We start from the raw sequence: 17,342 nt of genomic DNA on the forward strand, positions 1-17,342 counted from the left end.
TCATGGGGACATGACCAGAGGCTGACTTAACTGTGAACCTGGGCTGATAACGGAATTATGCCGTCTTGAGGAGAGAGGAGGACAGATTGAAAACGTCCTCCGTGATCAATAACCCAGTGAGTACACGGTCCATCTCTCTAGGCTGCCTGGACGGGACCATGCAGGGCGAGCACTCCAAGAACTGCGTGCATGGTGACAGCAGGAGAGGCTCCTTCCACAGACACAGGAGGCAACTCTCCCTCCTCCTGGCCAAGACTTTTTGTCCTGGTCTTTAGGGGGCAGGGGAGGGGCAGTGGGGGAAGCTTTGGTCTTTCTCAGTGTTACTGATTGGTTTCATGATGGAGCCTAGATCCCCCAGCAGGATCCAATAAGAACCGTGTTCTGCAGACAAAGGAACTCTGCTTCTCAAAACCACCATTTCTGCCAAGGGAGTCGAGTTGATAGTTTCACTGAAGAATGCAAGGGTGTGTGCCCTGCTCCTGTCCCCGACCCCCGGGCCACTGCGGGGGGGGGGGGGGGGGGGGGGGGGGGGGGGAGGGAGGTCCGAGAGGCTTTGGGCCCCAGGATCTGACCTCTTCATACTTGCGGTCGGCATCTTCAGCAATGTGCTTGGCCTCTTTCAGCTGGATCTCCTGAATTTCCATTTTCTCCTCATCCTTTTGGGCTCGACTTTCAATGACTTTCATGCCTCTGAAAAGGAAGACAAGCAACAAGACCCCAGTTTTAGAGTTGACCTCCACAAACCTACACCCTGCCCTACAGTGGTTCGGGAGGCTTAGTGTGACTAGCAGACCAAAACAGAGCACACAGCTACTTTTCTTTTCCCAGCCATGGAGCAAGAGTTTCCAATGCTGAGGCAGAAAGATATATCCTTCCGTTTACTGCGAGTGAAACCTCACGCTCCCGGTCCTGGTGAAACTGTCCAGAAATCTAATGTGAAATGAAAGGTTCTGTGTCAGGATCCCGTCTGAAACGGGGAGGCAGGGCAACAGGAGAGACCAACATGCTTTACTTGTTACAGAAATAATGCGATTTCTTCCCTTTCCTCGTGGGAAGCTTCGGCTGGAAAATGGACCAAAGTTAGAACAAAAGCATATTTATCTTCATACACTTCCTCCTACACAGAAGGTAGTTGTTCTTACCTCGAGCCACAAATGTAAATATTAGATTGAATCATATGAAATTGCTGATATTTGACCATGGCAAACCTGTATAAACAGCAGGTTCATATGGGTCAACCTAACACTTGAGATAAGAAACGATGAGTATTGCTTTTAATGGAACCCTTTCATAACAGAGGTGTCAACAGACAGGACTGACACCATCTTCTAAGCTGATATGTATGTTTGGACCCTATGGCACGGTGTTAAGTTTTGGAAAATGTGAACTGACTTACAATATGTTACAGATTTATAGAATAATAATTCATGTTAAAATGGGATTCACTGACCAAAATCTAAGTAGACAGTAAGATAAAGCAGCCACTGTTTTTTGATGAAGCCCTACAATATGTTTCAGGAGACTCGAGTTCTAGTCTTGGCTCAGCCATAAGTTGGCTGTGGGACGCTGGGCAGGCTGACCAGTCTCTGAGCCCTAGTTTTCTCATCTGTAAAATCAGGGGACTGGAGTAAAGATCTTGACATTCCTTTTTACTCCGAAGTCTAACATGGCCAGATTCAGATCATCGCCTTTTAGGTTCATCAGCAAGTGTATTTCAGGAAGACGTCAGCCACAAAACCACTGGTATGTGTAGTGTACACTGTTCAAGATGGTGAGTCATCTTAAAGAATTCCAAAACTCTTGGTTAAAGAAGAAACAATAAGCAGCAGTGAATTATGAGCTGAAAACTTCAGCTAAAAAGCTTCTTTAATCCTAAAGTCTGAAATCACTCTTTATCCATGTGGCAGGGAGCAGAAAGTCACTTCCAAGAAGAAGAAATGGACAAAATGATTGACCGCGTTCCCCTGCCCAGGTCCCAGCCCAGATCTGCAGTGTTCGGAGCCACCACACTGCTGTGTCATCCCTGAAGCAACAGAGCTCTCTCTGGTCTCAGGGTGTCTTTCTAGGAGTGTTCCTATGCAATATGAATACATTAACTTCAACAGCTGAGAAAATGCCTTCTAAAACACACAGCGTTGTGCTGGTCTACATGGCCACGGTCTTCCTTTACTACCACAAAGCTGGATCTTGGAGCAGTAAGTCAGTGGGAGCAAGCAGGCTCAGAAGAAACAAGTACCTGATTGCATTTACATGTGCGAGTGTCTTATTAGCATTGCTAAGCCCAAAGCAATTTGCTTTTGCAGAACATATTTCTGTTTTATCTGTGTTTTCTCTTCCACCTGTTTGTTGGACTATCCGACAACCGACAGCTCATTTTTACTTAAGCCTAGAACAGTTATCTTTTTAAAATGCCTCATTGCTCCAGGGCCAGCAGGAATGAAGGAACCATTATGCACCCCTAGAATTTCTTGTTTACACGTCATCTCCCTTGTTGGATGGTGAGCTCTACGAGGACAGGAAGAGGGTCTTTTTCTTCTTTGTAACCCTGGAGTTGAAAGCCCCTCTGTGCTTTATCTAAAAGCACCCATGTTAAATAAACAAAACCAATAAATTCACCACTAATATTAAATGAACAAAACCAATAAAGTTATACCTGGGATCAAAAGAGGAAATGATCCCACCCAGAGACTGCAAAATTCTTAAGCCCCAAGATCAGAGAAGCCCTCCTGGTCCACCTGGAGGAAAGGCTGATGCTAAAAACCGGGCTGGGTGAGACCTCCTCACCTCTCACTCTCATCTGCTGCCTTCTCAGCCTCCTCTAGTTTCTGCAAAGCTGTTGCCAGACGCTCTTGGGCTCGATCCAACTCTTCCTCAACCAGCTGGATGCGTCTGTTCAGAGAAGCTACATCGGCTTCGGCCTAGGCAGAGAGAGTGAAAGGCGTTCAGAGTTGGGGGAAGTGAGGGTAGTGCCTTCAGGAAGTGGCTGAGACTGAAATACTGATTTCAGATAGGAAGCCAGGGCCTTGTGGTGAGCTACCCCTAAGTGCACTGCAAGCCCTGGTCAACCTGGGAGTTCCTGGACATGTTCGGTCATTGTTTTACACACGGAATGTCCACATTTGTGTATATACACATCCATACACACCATTCTCACTGGGAAGACGGGACATTAGCAAATGCTTTCTCACTTGGCTCCTTTCTTCCATAGATTTCAACATACTGGCTTTCCCTGACTGTTAAAGGCACTAAAATATTTCAAAATTCAGTGGCTCTAAAATATATACCATACAGACACCACTAAATCCAGTACCCCCCTCCCAGCCCCCTTTCAGAAATCCCTTCAGAGTAACTAGCCACACTGGAATGGGACCAAGACAAATTTCCCAAGTGTTTCCAACGTAAGCCTACTGGAATTCCTCCCTCCCTCCCTTCCTTAAAATTTAAATTCTTTATTGTTTAAAGTATTACATGTCTCCCTCCCCCGCCTCCCCACAGACCTCTCACCAGCCGTTCCCACCCTCCTGTAATTTCTTACAAGTCAAGGTTGCTACAAGAAAAATTTCAAATTCCTTAGGTCAAAAGCAGTACAGATACTGTTTTATTTGTATCTATCTCTGAAATAAGATGTTTCTTTCTAGGGAATTCAATGATCACCTACTGGTGAAAGCATTGTTACTACAAGCCTCAGAACACTTGGAAGACTGATGGTCCATTACATACACTTGTATTGGTAGCTGTTTAAATACTATGCATGCAAACAGCCCTGGCCAATATTTCTCAGTGGTTAGAACATTTGGCCTGCACTCCGAAGGGTCGTGAGTTTGATTCCCAGTCAAGGACACGTACCTGGGTTGCAAGTTTGATCCCTGGCCCCAGTAGGGGCTTGTGCTGGGGGCACCCAATCAATGTGTCTCTCTCACATCAATATTACTCCCTCCCTCCCTCTTCCACTCTCTCTAAAAAAATCAATGGGAAAATATCCTTGGGTGAGAATTAACACACACAAAATAAATAAATATGCAAGTGAGATATGGAATTTATTAATCTGGTACTATTTCTTCATTCTCATCCATTTTGAATGTCTGCTATCATGGGGTGATGGGGTTTTCAAGACACATGGAAAGTTTTCTAAAAATTACAACACACACTTATGGACCTATACTAGTTCCCTATCTACATTCCTGTCTTCTTTACTCAACCGTAAGCTTCTTATGTACAGGGAATCAGGATTCCCTGCACAGAGTATGAGCTCAGCAAATGTCTATTGAGTAAAATGAGTAAAACCAAGCTAATTTAAACAAAAGCAACTTTCTTAGCTCATGAACACATGACATACACAGTCTGAAATGCACATACAGTTAGCGGGAGGCTGTGATTATGGCCTTGAATCAAAGGAATACAAGAACATTCAGCTCTTTGCTCATCTGTGCCAAGTTTTGTCTGGGAAAGATAAGTGATTAGGGCATTTGGTGAAGGACTCGATAAAAAACATTCAAGTAGACTTTCATCTTGTCAAAAATTAACTATGTAGTAAAAATTGGCTGACGGAGGCAGGGAGCAGTGGGAAACAGGAAATGAATCTGAGAAGGGCGGTTTACAACTGTACTGGCCCACAAAGGAGATGGTAGGTGCGCAGCAAGGAATGGGCTCCACTAAGTCTGACCTGCAGGGGCTGTTGGATTTTTTGGAGGAGGGTAAGGGTAACAGGGATAATACATTCCTTAAGTATAAGGAACTGTCTTTTTAAAGTCTTCAGCCCTATTTTTTAAAAATTGGGAGACGTATACACTAAGGGTATAGTTTTGGGTCAGGTCTGCTTTCTTCATTTTTCTATATTTTCCACGTCCAGTAAAATTCAATTCTTTTTTTTTTTTTTTTTTTTAAATATATTTTATTGATTTTACAGAGAGGAAGGGAGAGGGACAGAGAGCCAGAAACATCGATGAGAGAGAAACACCGATCAGCTGCCTTCCGCACATCTCCCACTGGGGATGTGCTCGCAACCCAGGTACATGCCCCTGACCGGAATCGAACCTGGGACCCTTCAGTCCACAGGCCGACGCTCCATCCATTGAGCCAAACCGGTTTCGGCAAAATTCAATTCTTTTATGAACGGGGGAAACAAGTAAGCAACTCTCAAAGTTGAAAACAAAATGAAGAGCAAAATCAAGCAAAAGAAAACCCTTAGTAGAGCATACAGATCATATACTCAAAAGTACCCTCCTTCCTTTCCTAATCCTATATAATAATCCTATATAATAAAAGGATAATATGCAAATCGACTGAATGATGGGACGACTGGTCGCTATGACACGCACTGACCACTAGGGGACAAACACTCAATGCATAGCTGCCTCCTGGTGGTCAGTGCACTCCCACAGGGGGAGCGCTGCTCAGCCAGAAGCCCAGCTCATGGCTGGCAAGCGCAGCTGTGGTGGCGGGAGCCTCTCCCACTTCCGTGGCAGCGCTAAGGATGTCTGACTGCCAGCTTAAGCCTGCTCCCCAGAGGAAGCGGGCCTAAGCCATCAGTCGGACATCCCCCATGGGCTTCCAGACTGCAAGAGGGCACGGGCTGAGCTGAGGGACCTCCTGCCCCCCCTCAGTGCACAAATTTTGTGCATCAAGCCTCTAGTTATTAATATAAAGGCAGGTACCCTTGTTACAGGTGGTGTGGCCAGAGAAACATGAATGAAATTTTTTAAAATGCTTCTTTTGTTTTGTTTGTTTTTTGTAGCCACCACACCAAGTTCCCAGCTCCGCTTTCAATCTGGGTCCCAGCCCTCAGGATTTTGTACTCATAGAAAGGAGACTGTTTAGGATTTGGGGACAGAAACTTCTGGGTGACAGGCCAGTCTAGGTCAGCTTTCCACACAGCTGGGGCATTGGAGTGTGTGTAAGGGGATAGCATCCCATGTTTAGCTCTGCCTCTGCACACAAGATCTCTCTCTTGAGAGGTCCCTCTATCAATATATATCTTCCCTCTTATTCTACTCCCACCCCCTCAACCCCCCAACACACACAACCATTCTTTCCTTTAGCTCTGGACACGGTTTTATAAATGTCACTGACTCTTTTCTCCCCAGGAGCATTTTATAGGACCTTCCACCTGACATGACGGGTTGTATCCTATGGAATACCAGCCAACAGGATCTCTTATAGGGCACAAAAGCAATGACTGGGAATGGAGATATGTTCCAGGAGCCAGGACTGGCACACACAGACAGCCGACCTATGGGTGGTTTGCAAAACAGAGGCTTCGGTTGTTTAGCTGGAAGGGCTAGCTCATCATCTAGCTAGGCATCGTCTAGCACAGTGGTTCTCAACCTTCTGGCCCTTTAAATACAGTTCCTCATGTTGTGACCCAACCATAAAATAATTTTCGTTGCTACTTCATAACTGTAATGTTGCTACTGTTATGAATCGTAATGTAAATATCTGACACGCAGGATGGTCTTAGGCGACCCCTGTGAAAGGGTCGTTCGACCGCCAGAGGGGTCGCTACCCACAGGTTGAGAACCGCTGGTCTAGCAGTTCCCACAACTGGCTGAGGGTCAGAGCCCACATGGAGATGTGTACTAAAAATATAAATTTCCAGCCCACATCCCTAGAGATTCTGCTTCAGGTCAGAGGGGAGGGCAAGAATCTGTACTATAAAGAAGCAACCTGTTCCACTCCTCCACCCTTTCCGCCCCACCCCCGCCTTAAAGACGCTGGCCAATTCCATGGGAACTACTGTTTGAGCTCTCCCTTCACAAGGAAATAGGAGGAGGGTGGGATCTCTGACCAGGAATGCTGAAGTAGGCTCAGGTCCACAGCCATCGGTGGGAGACAAGACTAACATCCCAGTTGTCTGACTCCTTGTGCGTGGCTGTCACTTCTCCTCACGGCCCCTGGACCCTCATGGAAGCCCTGGAACTGGTGGTTCTCGCCCCTGGAGTCTTCTCTCTTCCTAAGCCAGAGGGGGAGGTTCTCTGCAGCCACACCCACCCCAACTCCCCAACCCACAATGGCCGTGAGTGACAGACACTAACCAGGACCAGGAGGACAGTTGCTGTATTCAATATCACCCACTAAACAAGTCCGCTCAGTCCTTTTTGAAATAAGCTGTGGTATAAAACTGAAGTAACCCATCAAGTAACACTAACAGGTAACAGCTGACATTCAACACAGGCCTTGCTCTCAACCCCAGAAGCCAATGTCCGCTGCCCCAGAGGTTTCAGAGCAGGACCAAGGTGCCTAGGGTAAGGGTACAGCCTGGACCCGAGAGCAGTGTCTGGGGTACATCTGTCTCTACGTAAACTTCCCCTGGGAAAAACCTGGATGCCCCCTGGTTCTCAGGCCCTACCATACTGGTCTGATCACAATTCTGTTTGGTTCCCTAGAATTCACCTCTTTACGTTTCCTCCCCTGCTCCACCTTTACTTTATTTTTTTATTAGGAGGGAGTGGAGAATCATGTTCTGTGTTCAAAAGGCCCACTAGCTTTTATTTCCGGGTTGTGTTTTCTAAGTTCGGAGTTAGACACTTTCTAAGTTCCTTTCATCCCAGCACCTGGGCAGTCTACTTAAGACTTACCCTGCTGCTGCCTCTGTCAGCACAAGCCTACAGCTCCATGGCCAACCGCCTGTTATTTGAAAAGCAGATATAAATAACAAGGCTTTTGGGAAGGGTCAAGACCCAAGATGCAAATTATTTCCAGGCATGGAAATCACTCTTAGTGTGCTGGGTTAGCTGCTTCTAACAACAGCCTGTGTGTTGATACTGCTGGCGAAGTCTTTCAGTTTGGGATGCTGGTTTCTTTTATTTCAAAAGTGCTATTGTGTCCCCACATGTAATGAGCTACTCAGAAAAGAGACTGCCATGGAAGTAAAGGAGACCAATTGTCTTCCTGCAGATCTGTTGTTAAATAACCCTGAGGAGCTCTACCCTTGTGAAGTGCCTTAAAGTTAGTTGCAAGGTCAGCCTATCTCCTCCCTGTGCCCCCTTCCCCTAAAGGTATTAGCTACCTTACAGAAAACATGGGCAGACCCCCCCCCCCCCCCCCACACACACACCCCATCCCAACAAGGTACTACACAGAACTCAAGGGCATGCCTGCCACACTATAGCAAAATATTACTCCAAAATCAGATTTGAAAGAAAACTTTTACCAGGCCTATATTTTCAGGCATCCAGATGTTTTAGTCAACACAACTTTAAAAAAATTAAAAACAACAATTGTTACTTAAATAATTATAGGAGAATATTATAATGTCCTAAAAATGAATCCCCTGGAATATATTCCCAAAGTCCTGCCTGGACCACAGTGGAGCAAGCGATGATCAAAGGTCAGGCCCTTTTATTTCATGCGAACTATAGTTTTACAGAGAAGGTTTCACCCAACTTGCTGTGTAAGATCAAGCGACTCCAGCCAAGTTAAACTCCTGCCCTTATATGGTAAGGAAAGGGGGAAAAACACTGATGACATTAAGGGGCACTCCCATGGATAGCAGATAAACACAACCTCCTCTATCTGTGCCAAGGCCTTTAATTTATGAGGCATGTTTGTATAATGAGGGAGAACGGACATGAACAGGGCATTGTGGTGCCTTTGCCTTGCCTACATATGAAAGCAGAAATTGAGAGTATACATTCCAGTGACTGCCACGCTGGGGGTGCCAATGTGAGCACAAAATGCACCCTCAGTGTCTTGGCCTCAGAAATATTTACCCACTCCAAAGGAAAAGGGCTGGAAATTTTGTGAACTGGTTATTTCCATGATTTAATAAAATTGCAAATTAAGAATCTACAAGTTGCAATTTTAAGTGTCCTTGTTTGCTGGAAACTATTCAGAAAGGAGGAGGATTGGCTACTTCTTTTCCTTTGATAATGACAAAAAAACACAAAACAAAACAAAACAAAAAACCCCACACAAAAAACAAACCAACCCTCTTGAGTCATAACACCTAGTCAACCATTACATCAAACCAAACAGCCTCATTCCAACAATTTGAAAGGCCCTACTCACCTTGGAAAAGCAAACCAGTAGGAAATAAGGAACCGCTGATTTTCCCAAGGTAAGTGCTGAGTATAATAGGGCCGATTAACTACAACCTCTCTGAACTTTTGAGAATCTGAATTTGGGCCAACTCTTCAAATACTTTTTTTTGCAGCGGCTTATGGCTTTGTCCCTAACCTCTATTTTCACTGCCAAGAGAAACTGCGACTACCAGCTGAGCTCACAGCAGTGTCTGACAACTAACAAGAAACCACCTTGCATTAGCTATCTTTTTAAAAAATATTTTATTGATTTTTTACAGAGAGGAAGGGAGAGGGATAGAGAGTTAGAAACATCGATGAGAGAGAAACATCGATCAGCTGCCTCCTGCACACCCCCTACTGGGGATGTGCCCGCAACCAAGGTACATGCCCTTGACTGGAATCGAACCCAGGACCTTTCAGTCCGCAGGCCGACACTCTCTCCACTGAGCCAAACCAGTTAGGGCGCATTAGCTATCTTTAAGTTCCAGTTTCAGAAGCGAAGAACAGCTCTCAATCAGAAATTCTCTCCATGGCCTGACCCAGTCCTCAAGTTGCTGTCTTAAAACGTTCTGTGTCCAATCACCCAGATAGGCTGTTTTCAAAAATTACTTTAAAAATTAAAGCTATTTAAACTACTTTTAACATAAAGCTTTGAAAAGGATGAAAGCATTACCTTTAGACAGCGGGCACTGGAAGATCACTTACAAAAAGCACAAAAGAGAAGGTGAGTATAAGAGTAACAACATGCCCTTCCTACAATTCATCTTCTGTGTCTTACATCAATCCCTAGGCTAGGAGTCAATAAAAGGCTCTCCTATACAGGACCACATGTTCCCTTTCTTAGCGGGGTGAGGGGATTTCTACTGATTTCACCATTAATACCACCTCAACCCACCAATCATTCTTTCTAGGCTGCCCGCACCCGCTCTCCAAGTTCCAAAAAGAAAAACAAGTTCCAAAAAGAAAAACAAATTGACTGAAAGCATTTAAATGGAGTGTTTTAAGACAGCGGTCGCCAACTGGTGGTCCGTGAGGTCCGAAAGGTTGGCGACTGATGCAACCGCTGTTTTAAGATATGCTGGCCTGGCCAGTTTGCTCATTGGTTGGGTGCTGACTTATGACCCAGGAGGTCAGGGTTCCATTCCAGGCAGGGCACATGCCTGGGTTGCAGGCTCAACCCCGGTATGCAGGAGGCTGCTGATCAATGATTCTCTCTCATCACTGATGTTTATATCTTTCCATCTTCCTTCCTCTCTGAAATCAATAAAATATATATATATATTTTAAAAAAAGATGAGCAGGCTATTTCCAAGATCCTTTGATAGGTAGGGAACTGGATTGGAGTATGAGCTGTGCACTTTTAATACCAGCTGACACAGAGTATCTATTCTGTTGTGCCTATCACCACTGTAATTTCTTGACACACACTAACTCCTTTCACCCTCACAAATGGTAGATGCTGTTATTATCTACATTTACAGTTAGGGAACTGAGAGACGGAGAAGTTAATTTGCCTAAGGTCTCATAGGTAAGTAGTGAAGATTCAAATCCTGGCAATCAGGATCCAGGGTGCTTGTTCTTGTCCATCATGTTGCATTCGTTCTAATGGTTCAAGGACAGCCAGCCAGTCAGAGAGGCAGTTGGCATAATTTATAGCCAAATTCAAAGACATCCACGGGACTACTTCTGACTTGTCCTCTAAAGAAAACTTTTTGCTTATTGATTTTGATTCCTGTCTGTATTTTATCTGAAATTTCCTCTAGTCAGGCCTTCCTCTGAGAAGCTGTTTGCTTGTAGTATATATTTTATGCAAATACATAGTTTCTGCAGCCAGCTGCATACTTAAGCAACAACAATGTACTCAGCTGAGAATAGGCCCATATTAAGCACAGCTGGACACCATATTATCGCTTGTCATAAAATTCCCAAGGTGTTTTGAATATCCTGATTTAAAGCGCACTCACACACATTCAAAAAAATCAATAAAGGGCAAATGCCTGAACTACCTCTGAAGTCCTGTTCCTGTGTGCTGGATACACTTGCCTTAGCAGAAAGAAAGGAAACTAGGTATTACATTCAACATGGAGGAGGGGGAAGCAGGCAAGAATACACCCAGTAATCGTTCACATTCAGCCAACTTTTCCCCAAGACTCAGTAACAAGGGAGCATCTATCTGTGTAATAAAATTTGGAAGGAGGGATGGTTAAGAAAGGGAAATTCAACAGGCAGCAAGCTAAACAAGTCAGAACCTGGGGCCGTCAATGTCTCATCCACCAAAGAAAGGGCTCCCAGAAAACGAAGGGTCAGTGGGGATGGTGGAGCTCAGCATCCCCGGGCCCCAGAGCTTGGCAGAGCCTCACACTTGACCTGCAGACACCCCGTCCCAAAGGAAGGGATTTCCGAAAGGATTTCCCTCTCTCCTCCCCACCCTCCGAGTAAATAATGCCAGCAGCACAAAGTGCACCTTCTGGGGGACTCGAGACACCCGGACAGGACGCAAACACCCCAGACATGGAGCCCCTTCTGGGAAAGGGCTGCTTCCAGAACCTTCTCAGCACCACCCCTGCTTCCCCTCAGAGCTTTTACTTTAGACCAGAGACGTGGAATGGAAGGACAGAGAAGCACGCGCAGGGCCCCTCCGCAGAGCCGGCGCCCTCCGCCAAGGTGCGCCCAGGAGCGCGGGGGAAGGGGTCGGTGCGCTCCAGAGGCCCGGCGGCGCTCGAGGAGGCGCCTCCGGGTGTGGGGGGACTGGGTGCTGGGGGGGGGGGGGGTGTTGGGTGGGTCCCTTACGGTCTCCCTCAGCTTCCTCTCGTAGTCCAGCTCGCGCTGCAAGCTGCCCGCGCGCTCCTCCGCGGCGTCCGCCTGCTCCTGCAGGCTGCGGATCTTCCTGCGCACGGCCTCCAGCGAGCTGCTCCCCGCCATCGCGCGGGGCGGCGGGCGGGCTGCGGTGGGAGAGGCCGGCTGCTGCGCGCTGGCCGCCGCTGCCGCACTCCCGAACGCCCGGCCGCCCCGCCCAGCCTCGCCGCACGACGGCGGCGCCCCCTGCGGCCCCGGACCAGCCCGGAAGTCGCGGTCGCCCGGGCAGCGCAGGCGAACCGCGGGCGGGTGTGCGAGCGCCGGAGGCGGGCACGGCGGGCGGGGCGGGGCGCGCGCCGCGGGCCCCGGGAATTTGCAAACCGCGGGAGGCGCCGCGCATGCTCGCTGCAGCGGGGAGCGCACAAGGAGCACCTGGCGGACTGGGTGGGCCCTGCAGGGAAGAGGCCGCCGCTCCAGGGATTTTACTTGGATTCCCAGCGCCGCTCCCCGGCTCCCACTAGTCCCGGGCAACGGGCCTGGCCGCTAAGGGCGATGGTGCCGCCTGCTGGCGGCGAAAGCGCTCCGCTCCGCATCCCGTATTCCCAGGCCCAGGAGAGAGAGCTGAGCGAAGGGTTTGGGGCCTGAATGTGCCTCTAAGGGACTCTTCCTCCTTGTAAAGAACCCCAGAACACAAGATTGTAACCATAATAGGCCTACTCCTCCAAAACTCAAGAAGTGAAAACGACTAACATGTTTCATGTTAAACCTCCTGTTTTAAATGCAGTCTTCCCAGGTTAGAATCTGGTTCCTAGTTCTCTCCTGCTGTGTGACCTTGGATAAAGAACTCGATTTCTCGGCTTCATCTGTAAAAGTGGGGTTAATGGTAGTACTTTCTCAATGAGCTGATGTCAGGGCTATGAAATAATTAATGTAAAGCGCTTAGCACAGTGGTTCTCAACCTTGGCTGCACATTAGAATCACCTGGGAATCTTTTTAAAATCCTGATTTCTGGGCCTCATCCTCTGGAAATTCTGTTTCTTTATTACTAATTTTGTGACCCCACCCCATAACAAAGAAACAGAATTTCCGGAAGATGAGGCCCAGAAATCAGGATTTTAAAAAGATTCCCAGGTGATTCTAATGTGCAGCCAAGGTTGAGAACCACTGGCTTAGCACACTATTTTGTACATACATTAGTTAAGAACTCAGATGATAGCTTTACTTAATATATAGGCAGGCATTGTCTTAAGGGTTAGGCTGGGGCCCATAACCAGCTGTGTACCCCGGTCCCTCTGGAGCTCACTTTCCTGTCCCTAAATACAATCCTCTCAAGGGTTCCTTTTGGTTACAGCCACCGCTAGTTTTAAATTAGCCTCCGAGATCTGGCATCTGACCAATTCTGGGCTGGACTGGGTTGCCTTTAAAAGGCACACCAAGGAAGACTACAGAACCCTATGAGAGCCCTAGCAACAGCTGTGTGAAAACCACTGTGGACAATATCTCTGGGAACTGTTTTTCTGCCAGTTTGCCCCTTGGGCTGTGTTTTAAATGCCTGCTAAGTCTCAGGGCTTTCAATCCTCACCTTTCTCAAAGGAGACCCTTCATGTCAGTTCCTGATATGTTTAAGTGTGGGAATAATGGAGAAAAAGAAAACAGATTGACATCCCTCTCCTCCTCCACAGCCCTCACAAACCTCCTTAGCTTTCCTGAGCCGTTTCCTATGGACTCTCTCAGCCTCTGTGAGATCTCCAAAACCCAGCATGGGCCCTCACATCCTGTAGGGGGAGCCTCTCGCTCTGTTTCACACAGTTCATCTGGCCAGGCAGGAGGCTAGATCTCCACCCCTAAAAGAATGCAGACCGTGGGCCTCCAACTTTGAGGGTGGGCAAGGGAATGGCTGAGAGCCTCCAGGAGCCAGGGCAACTGCTGGGCGCTTGCAAGTGCTTTAAGCAGCCAACGAGTGACTTATTGTCCTGCTTTTCAAACACCGCGGAAAGTCAGTTTCAGGTGAGTTCATTTTCATGCTGATGTCATTGTACAAGAGTGTAAAGGCAGTTCTCAGCCATGGCTGCACATTGGAGTCCCCTGGGTATTTAAAAAAAATGTTAATGCCGGGGTTCTACTCCCAGAGATTCTGATTGAATTGGCCTGGGGGATAGCCTGGATTTGGGGTTTTAAAACCTCCCTAGGTGATTCTATTTAGATAAGGCTGAGAATCACTCATCCAGAAAGCAAAGACTGACTCACATACTGCACATCTCAGGTATATACAGTTATTGGGGCCGAGGTTGGGGGCCAGAGAGAAAACGGAGCCCTAGATCCCCTTCAGCCTCACTTAGGTGGGATGGCAACACAATATGCAAAACAAAACCACTGGGGATGCTACCTCAGGAATGACCCACCTTTTAAGTTAGGAAGAGCCCACTTCTGGAATAGGATGTGTAAAGTATGTTGGTAAATTAGAAAAATGTTTTTAGTAGTAGTAGAAAAATGCAAGACTGTTCCACAGTTCTTAACTATGTACCTACAAGGTAATGACAGGGAAATGTCCTTATCACAGATGTAACATAATACTACCTCTCTCCCACCTCCCCCTTTCCTGCTCAAGTCAACTATTTTTTTACTAGTTAGGAATCACTCTAAATATAGCATTTATTCACAAACTTCTTCAACATCCCTACAGGTTCCCAACAACATAAAATGTCTTAAAGGGAAAGTGATCAAAATATACTGCCAAAAAAAAAAAAAATGTGTACCATATTAGGGACAGTTTTCCAGTTGGAAAGAAAAAAAAAGAATCCAAACAGAGTTCCAAAAACCTCCCTCCAGTGCTGGCCCCGCCCCTTCCCCCCAGCTGGCTTTCAATATCCTCTTTTCCACTTCTGCCCACCTCATTCCTAGGCTCCCTCAAAGAAGACTTCAGTAAAGACCTATAGCTCTACCTAGTCACAATAATTATTATCTATTTTTCCTTAAGAATTGTAGTATCTTTTTTTTGCCACTTCTCTTGCCTTCAGCCTTACTGGGCTACTTTCAAATTCTCTGCATTCTTTACCTTATAAGGAATATCTCTCCTTGATCTATCAGCGGCTCTTTTGAAAAAGCTAAATAAACGTCTTGCTGGAGAATTTGGGGGAGACAGACACCCTCCATTTAGCCTCACAGAGAGCACACATCTGATCTACATTATACAACGCGGGCAGAGTTATGTGTTCTTTGGCTCTTTTTCTAAAGCCAGGTAGTTTTGTAACTTTAATATTTTAGCTCAATCAGGGCTTCCCTTAACCCCCTTTCCAGGAACCTTGATTTTCACTGAATTTTTTTTTTTTTTTGCAGATTCTAAATGTCCCAAGTCTGGATTTCTCCTTTACAAACACACTTGGAGATTAGATTTCAAGCCTTTCATACCACAGAAAGGCTTTACTGATTTCGACCCAAGCTCCTCCAGCAATTTGCACGTTGCTCTCGGACAAAATATTCTGCCAGTTGCACTTGGTAGTATAACTTGTGGGCACAGCTTTTCCTGGCGCTCATACATTCTTGGAATTGTCCCCAAGGAATTCTTTCCTAATTGGGCCTCTAGGCTTAATTAGCTTCTAGAACGGAATCCAACGGTGTGAAAAGAAGTCCTTTGGACATCTAACGCTTGGCTTGACTGACACAGCACAAGAGGCAAGCTCTTCAGCTAAAAGGATCCCTGCAAAGGGCAGTGAACAGAGTGCTGATAGAGCTTTGGCCTGTTTGCATCACCCCTGAAACTATGTGGTGGTTGTCAGAAGGCTGACAGGTGGGGGTGGGGTGAGCAGGAGGGGCAGGGGGCAGCTAGCTCACTATACCATATAAAGCACTGAGCTATATATAACCCTCAGCTTACTTTTTGGATCTAGTGCCCTCAGACTGCAGACCCAAGCAAGTATCATCTTCCCAGGCAGATCTTAAGGGCTGAATTAAGGCTTCCCTGCTAAGAAAGGAGGCCCCGGGGGTCTCTGTGCCCCACTCTCAAGCTCAGCCTTCTAAGCAAAAGTAGCCCGAAACTATTCCTTTAATCTAGAGGACAGGCCTCTGTCCCCTGACTAGACACACCACCGACACCAGGCCTCCCCACCCACCAGAGATGGCAAAAGGAAAGAAATTAGGCATTCTGTTTGCACAAACCTTGGTAAGGACACCTCAGAGGTTTTCTGCTACCGGGGAGGCAAGGTTCACCCCAAGTTCAGCTGCCATGAACTCCCAGCTTCTCACCCCCCAGACCCCAGGAGTGGGGTCAAAGAAGGAGAAAAAGAGAGAAAGGAATGGATGAAATAGGAAGAATGTGTGCAGTAGCGGTCTGCGGCAGCACCCAGCGCTCTGGGCCAGGGCAGGGCGATGTGCAGGTGTCCCTCTGGCCCCCTGGTGACTCCAGAGCAGCCCGCGGGCAGGAGGTGAGGGAGGCAGTGTGTGCAAGCACTTACGTCGGTGGCCTTTTTCTCCGCCAGTTCCAGCTTTTCCTGGGCATCTTTGAGAGCCTCGGAGTATTTGTCCAGTTCATCTTCGGTGCCCTTGAGTTTCTTTTGTAGCGACACCAGCTCATCTTCCAGCTGGGAGTTGGCCGTGGGGGACGGGGAGTGGGGGGTGCGGCAGGCAGCGTGATCCCGCAGGGGAGGGGTGTGGGTGCACAGAACCAGAAGGACAGGGACAGCGGGACAGAGGGAAAGACAGGGAGGGAGGGAGGGAGAGAGAGAGAGAGAGAGAGACAGTTAGCCATTCGTGCGCCGAGCCGCGCGCCCCGGTACCTTGGCGGCGGTCTCGTCGGCGGCCAGGAGGCTGTCCTCCGCCTTGTGCAGGTCCTCCAGCACCCGGTCCCGCTCGTCCTCCGACGCCCGCAACAGCTTCTCCTTCGCCGCGATGTCCTCCTCCAGCTGCGGGGCAGCGGCGGGCGCGGGCGGCCGGCACGGACCGGGTGTGAGACACACACACAACACACGGGCGCCGGGTTGGCTGGGGCCCCTCCGGCCCGGGGCGCCCCCGAGTTTAGGTTCAAGGGTCCCCAGGTACCCTCCTCTCGCTGGAGCCGGAGGCGAACCGTGGCCCACCTACATTCCGACGCCCCCCCGCCCCCCGCCCGAGGGCGAGACTCCTGCCCTGAATCAGCGGGCTCAAGCCCACAACTTGGGGTGCAGAAAAACGCCCCATCTTCCTGGCCTTCGGGCCCTACTCTCTATTCCGTCCCATCTTTGCTCTTAGGGATAAACTCCATGACCCTAGCGCCCCCTCTTCCATCCCCGCCCCCCCCCCCCCCCCCCCCCCGCCCCAGTTCGGTCCCGGTTGCAGGGTTTATTCTCAAACGTCCAGAAGAACTTCTAACACTTGCTGGACTTTATTCCCTTCAAGCCCGCACCCTTCTCACCCCCACGGATCCAAACTTGATTCCTGACGCAGAGAATCAAGTGCCTCTAGGGCTTGGACGGACTTCGGGGGCTCTGAGAGCCATTGAAAGACATGCACGTCCTCAGACGAGAATGAAAAGTTAGAATAAGCCCGAGTCTT

General features: G+C 48.0%; 1 protein-coding gene across 19 annotated transcripts in view; it reads right to left on the minus strand.

Annotated features, from left to right (window-relative positions):
• Nucleotides 1-17,342, minus strand: part of TPM1 (tropomyosin 1) — a 30,234-nt gene that overhangs the window by 12,484 nt on the left and 408 nt on the right. For 8 of the 19 annotated variants that reach the window (XM_070421498.1, XM_070421471.1, XM_070421522.1 and 5 more), the window contains exons 2-4: nucleotides 16,589-16,714; nucleotides 2,785-2,918; nucleotides 573-690 (exon numbers count right to left, since the gene is read on the minus strand). In XM_070421498.1, the coding sequence (XP_070277599.1) occupies nucleotides 573-690; nucleotides 2,785-2,918; nucleotides 16,589-16,714 (378 nt within the window). Of the gene's footprint in view, nucleotides 1-572; nucleotides 691-2,784; nucleotides 2,919-16,267; nucleotides 16,394-16,588; nucleotides 16,715-17,342 lie in introns of all 19 variants that reach the window. The other 11 variants (XM_070421484.1, XM_070421460.1, XM_070421518.1 and 8 more) reach the window with 2 other exon arrangements.

The sequence above is a fragment of the Myotis yumanensis genome, unplaced genomic scaffold (assembly GCF_028538775.1).
Source record: "Myotis yumanensis isolate MYYU_CA2020_CCGP unplaced genomic scaffold, mMyoYum1.0.hap1 SCAF_1, whole genome shotgun sequence".
Classification (NCBI taxonomy): Eukaryota; Metazoa; Chordata; class Mammalia; order Chiroptera; family Vespertilionidae; genus Myotis; species Myotis yumanensis.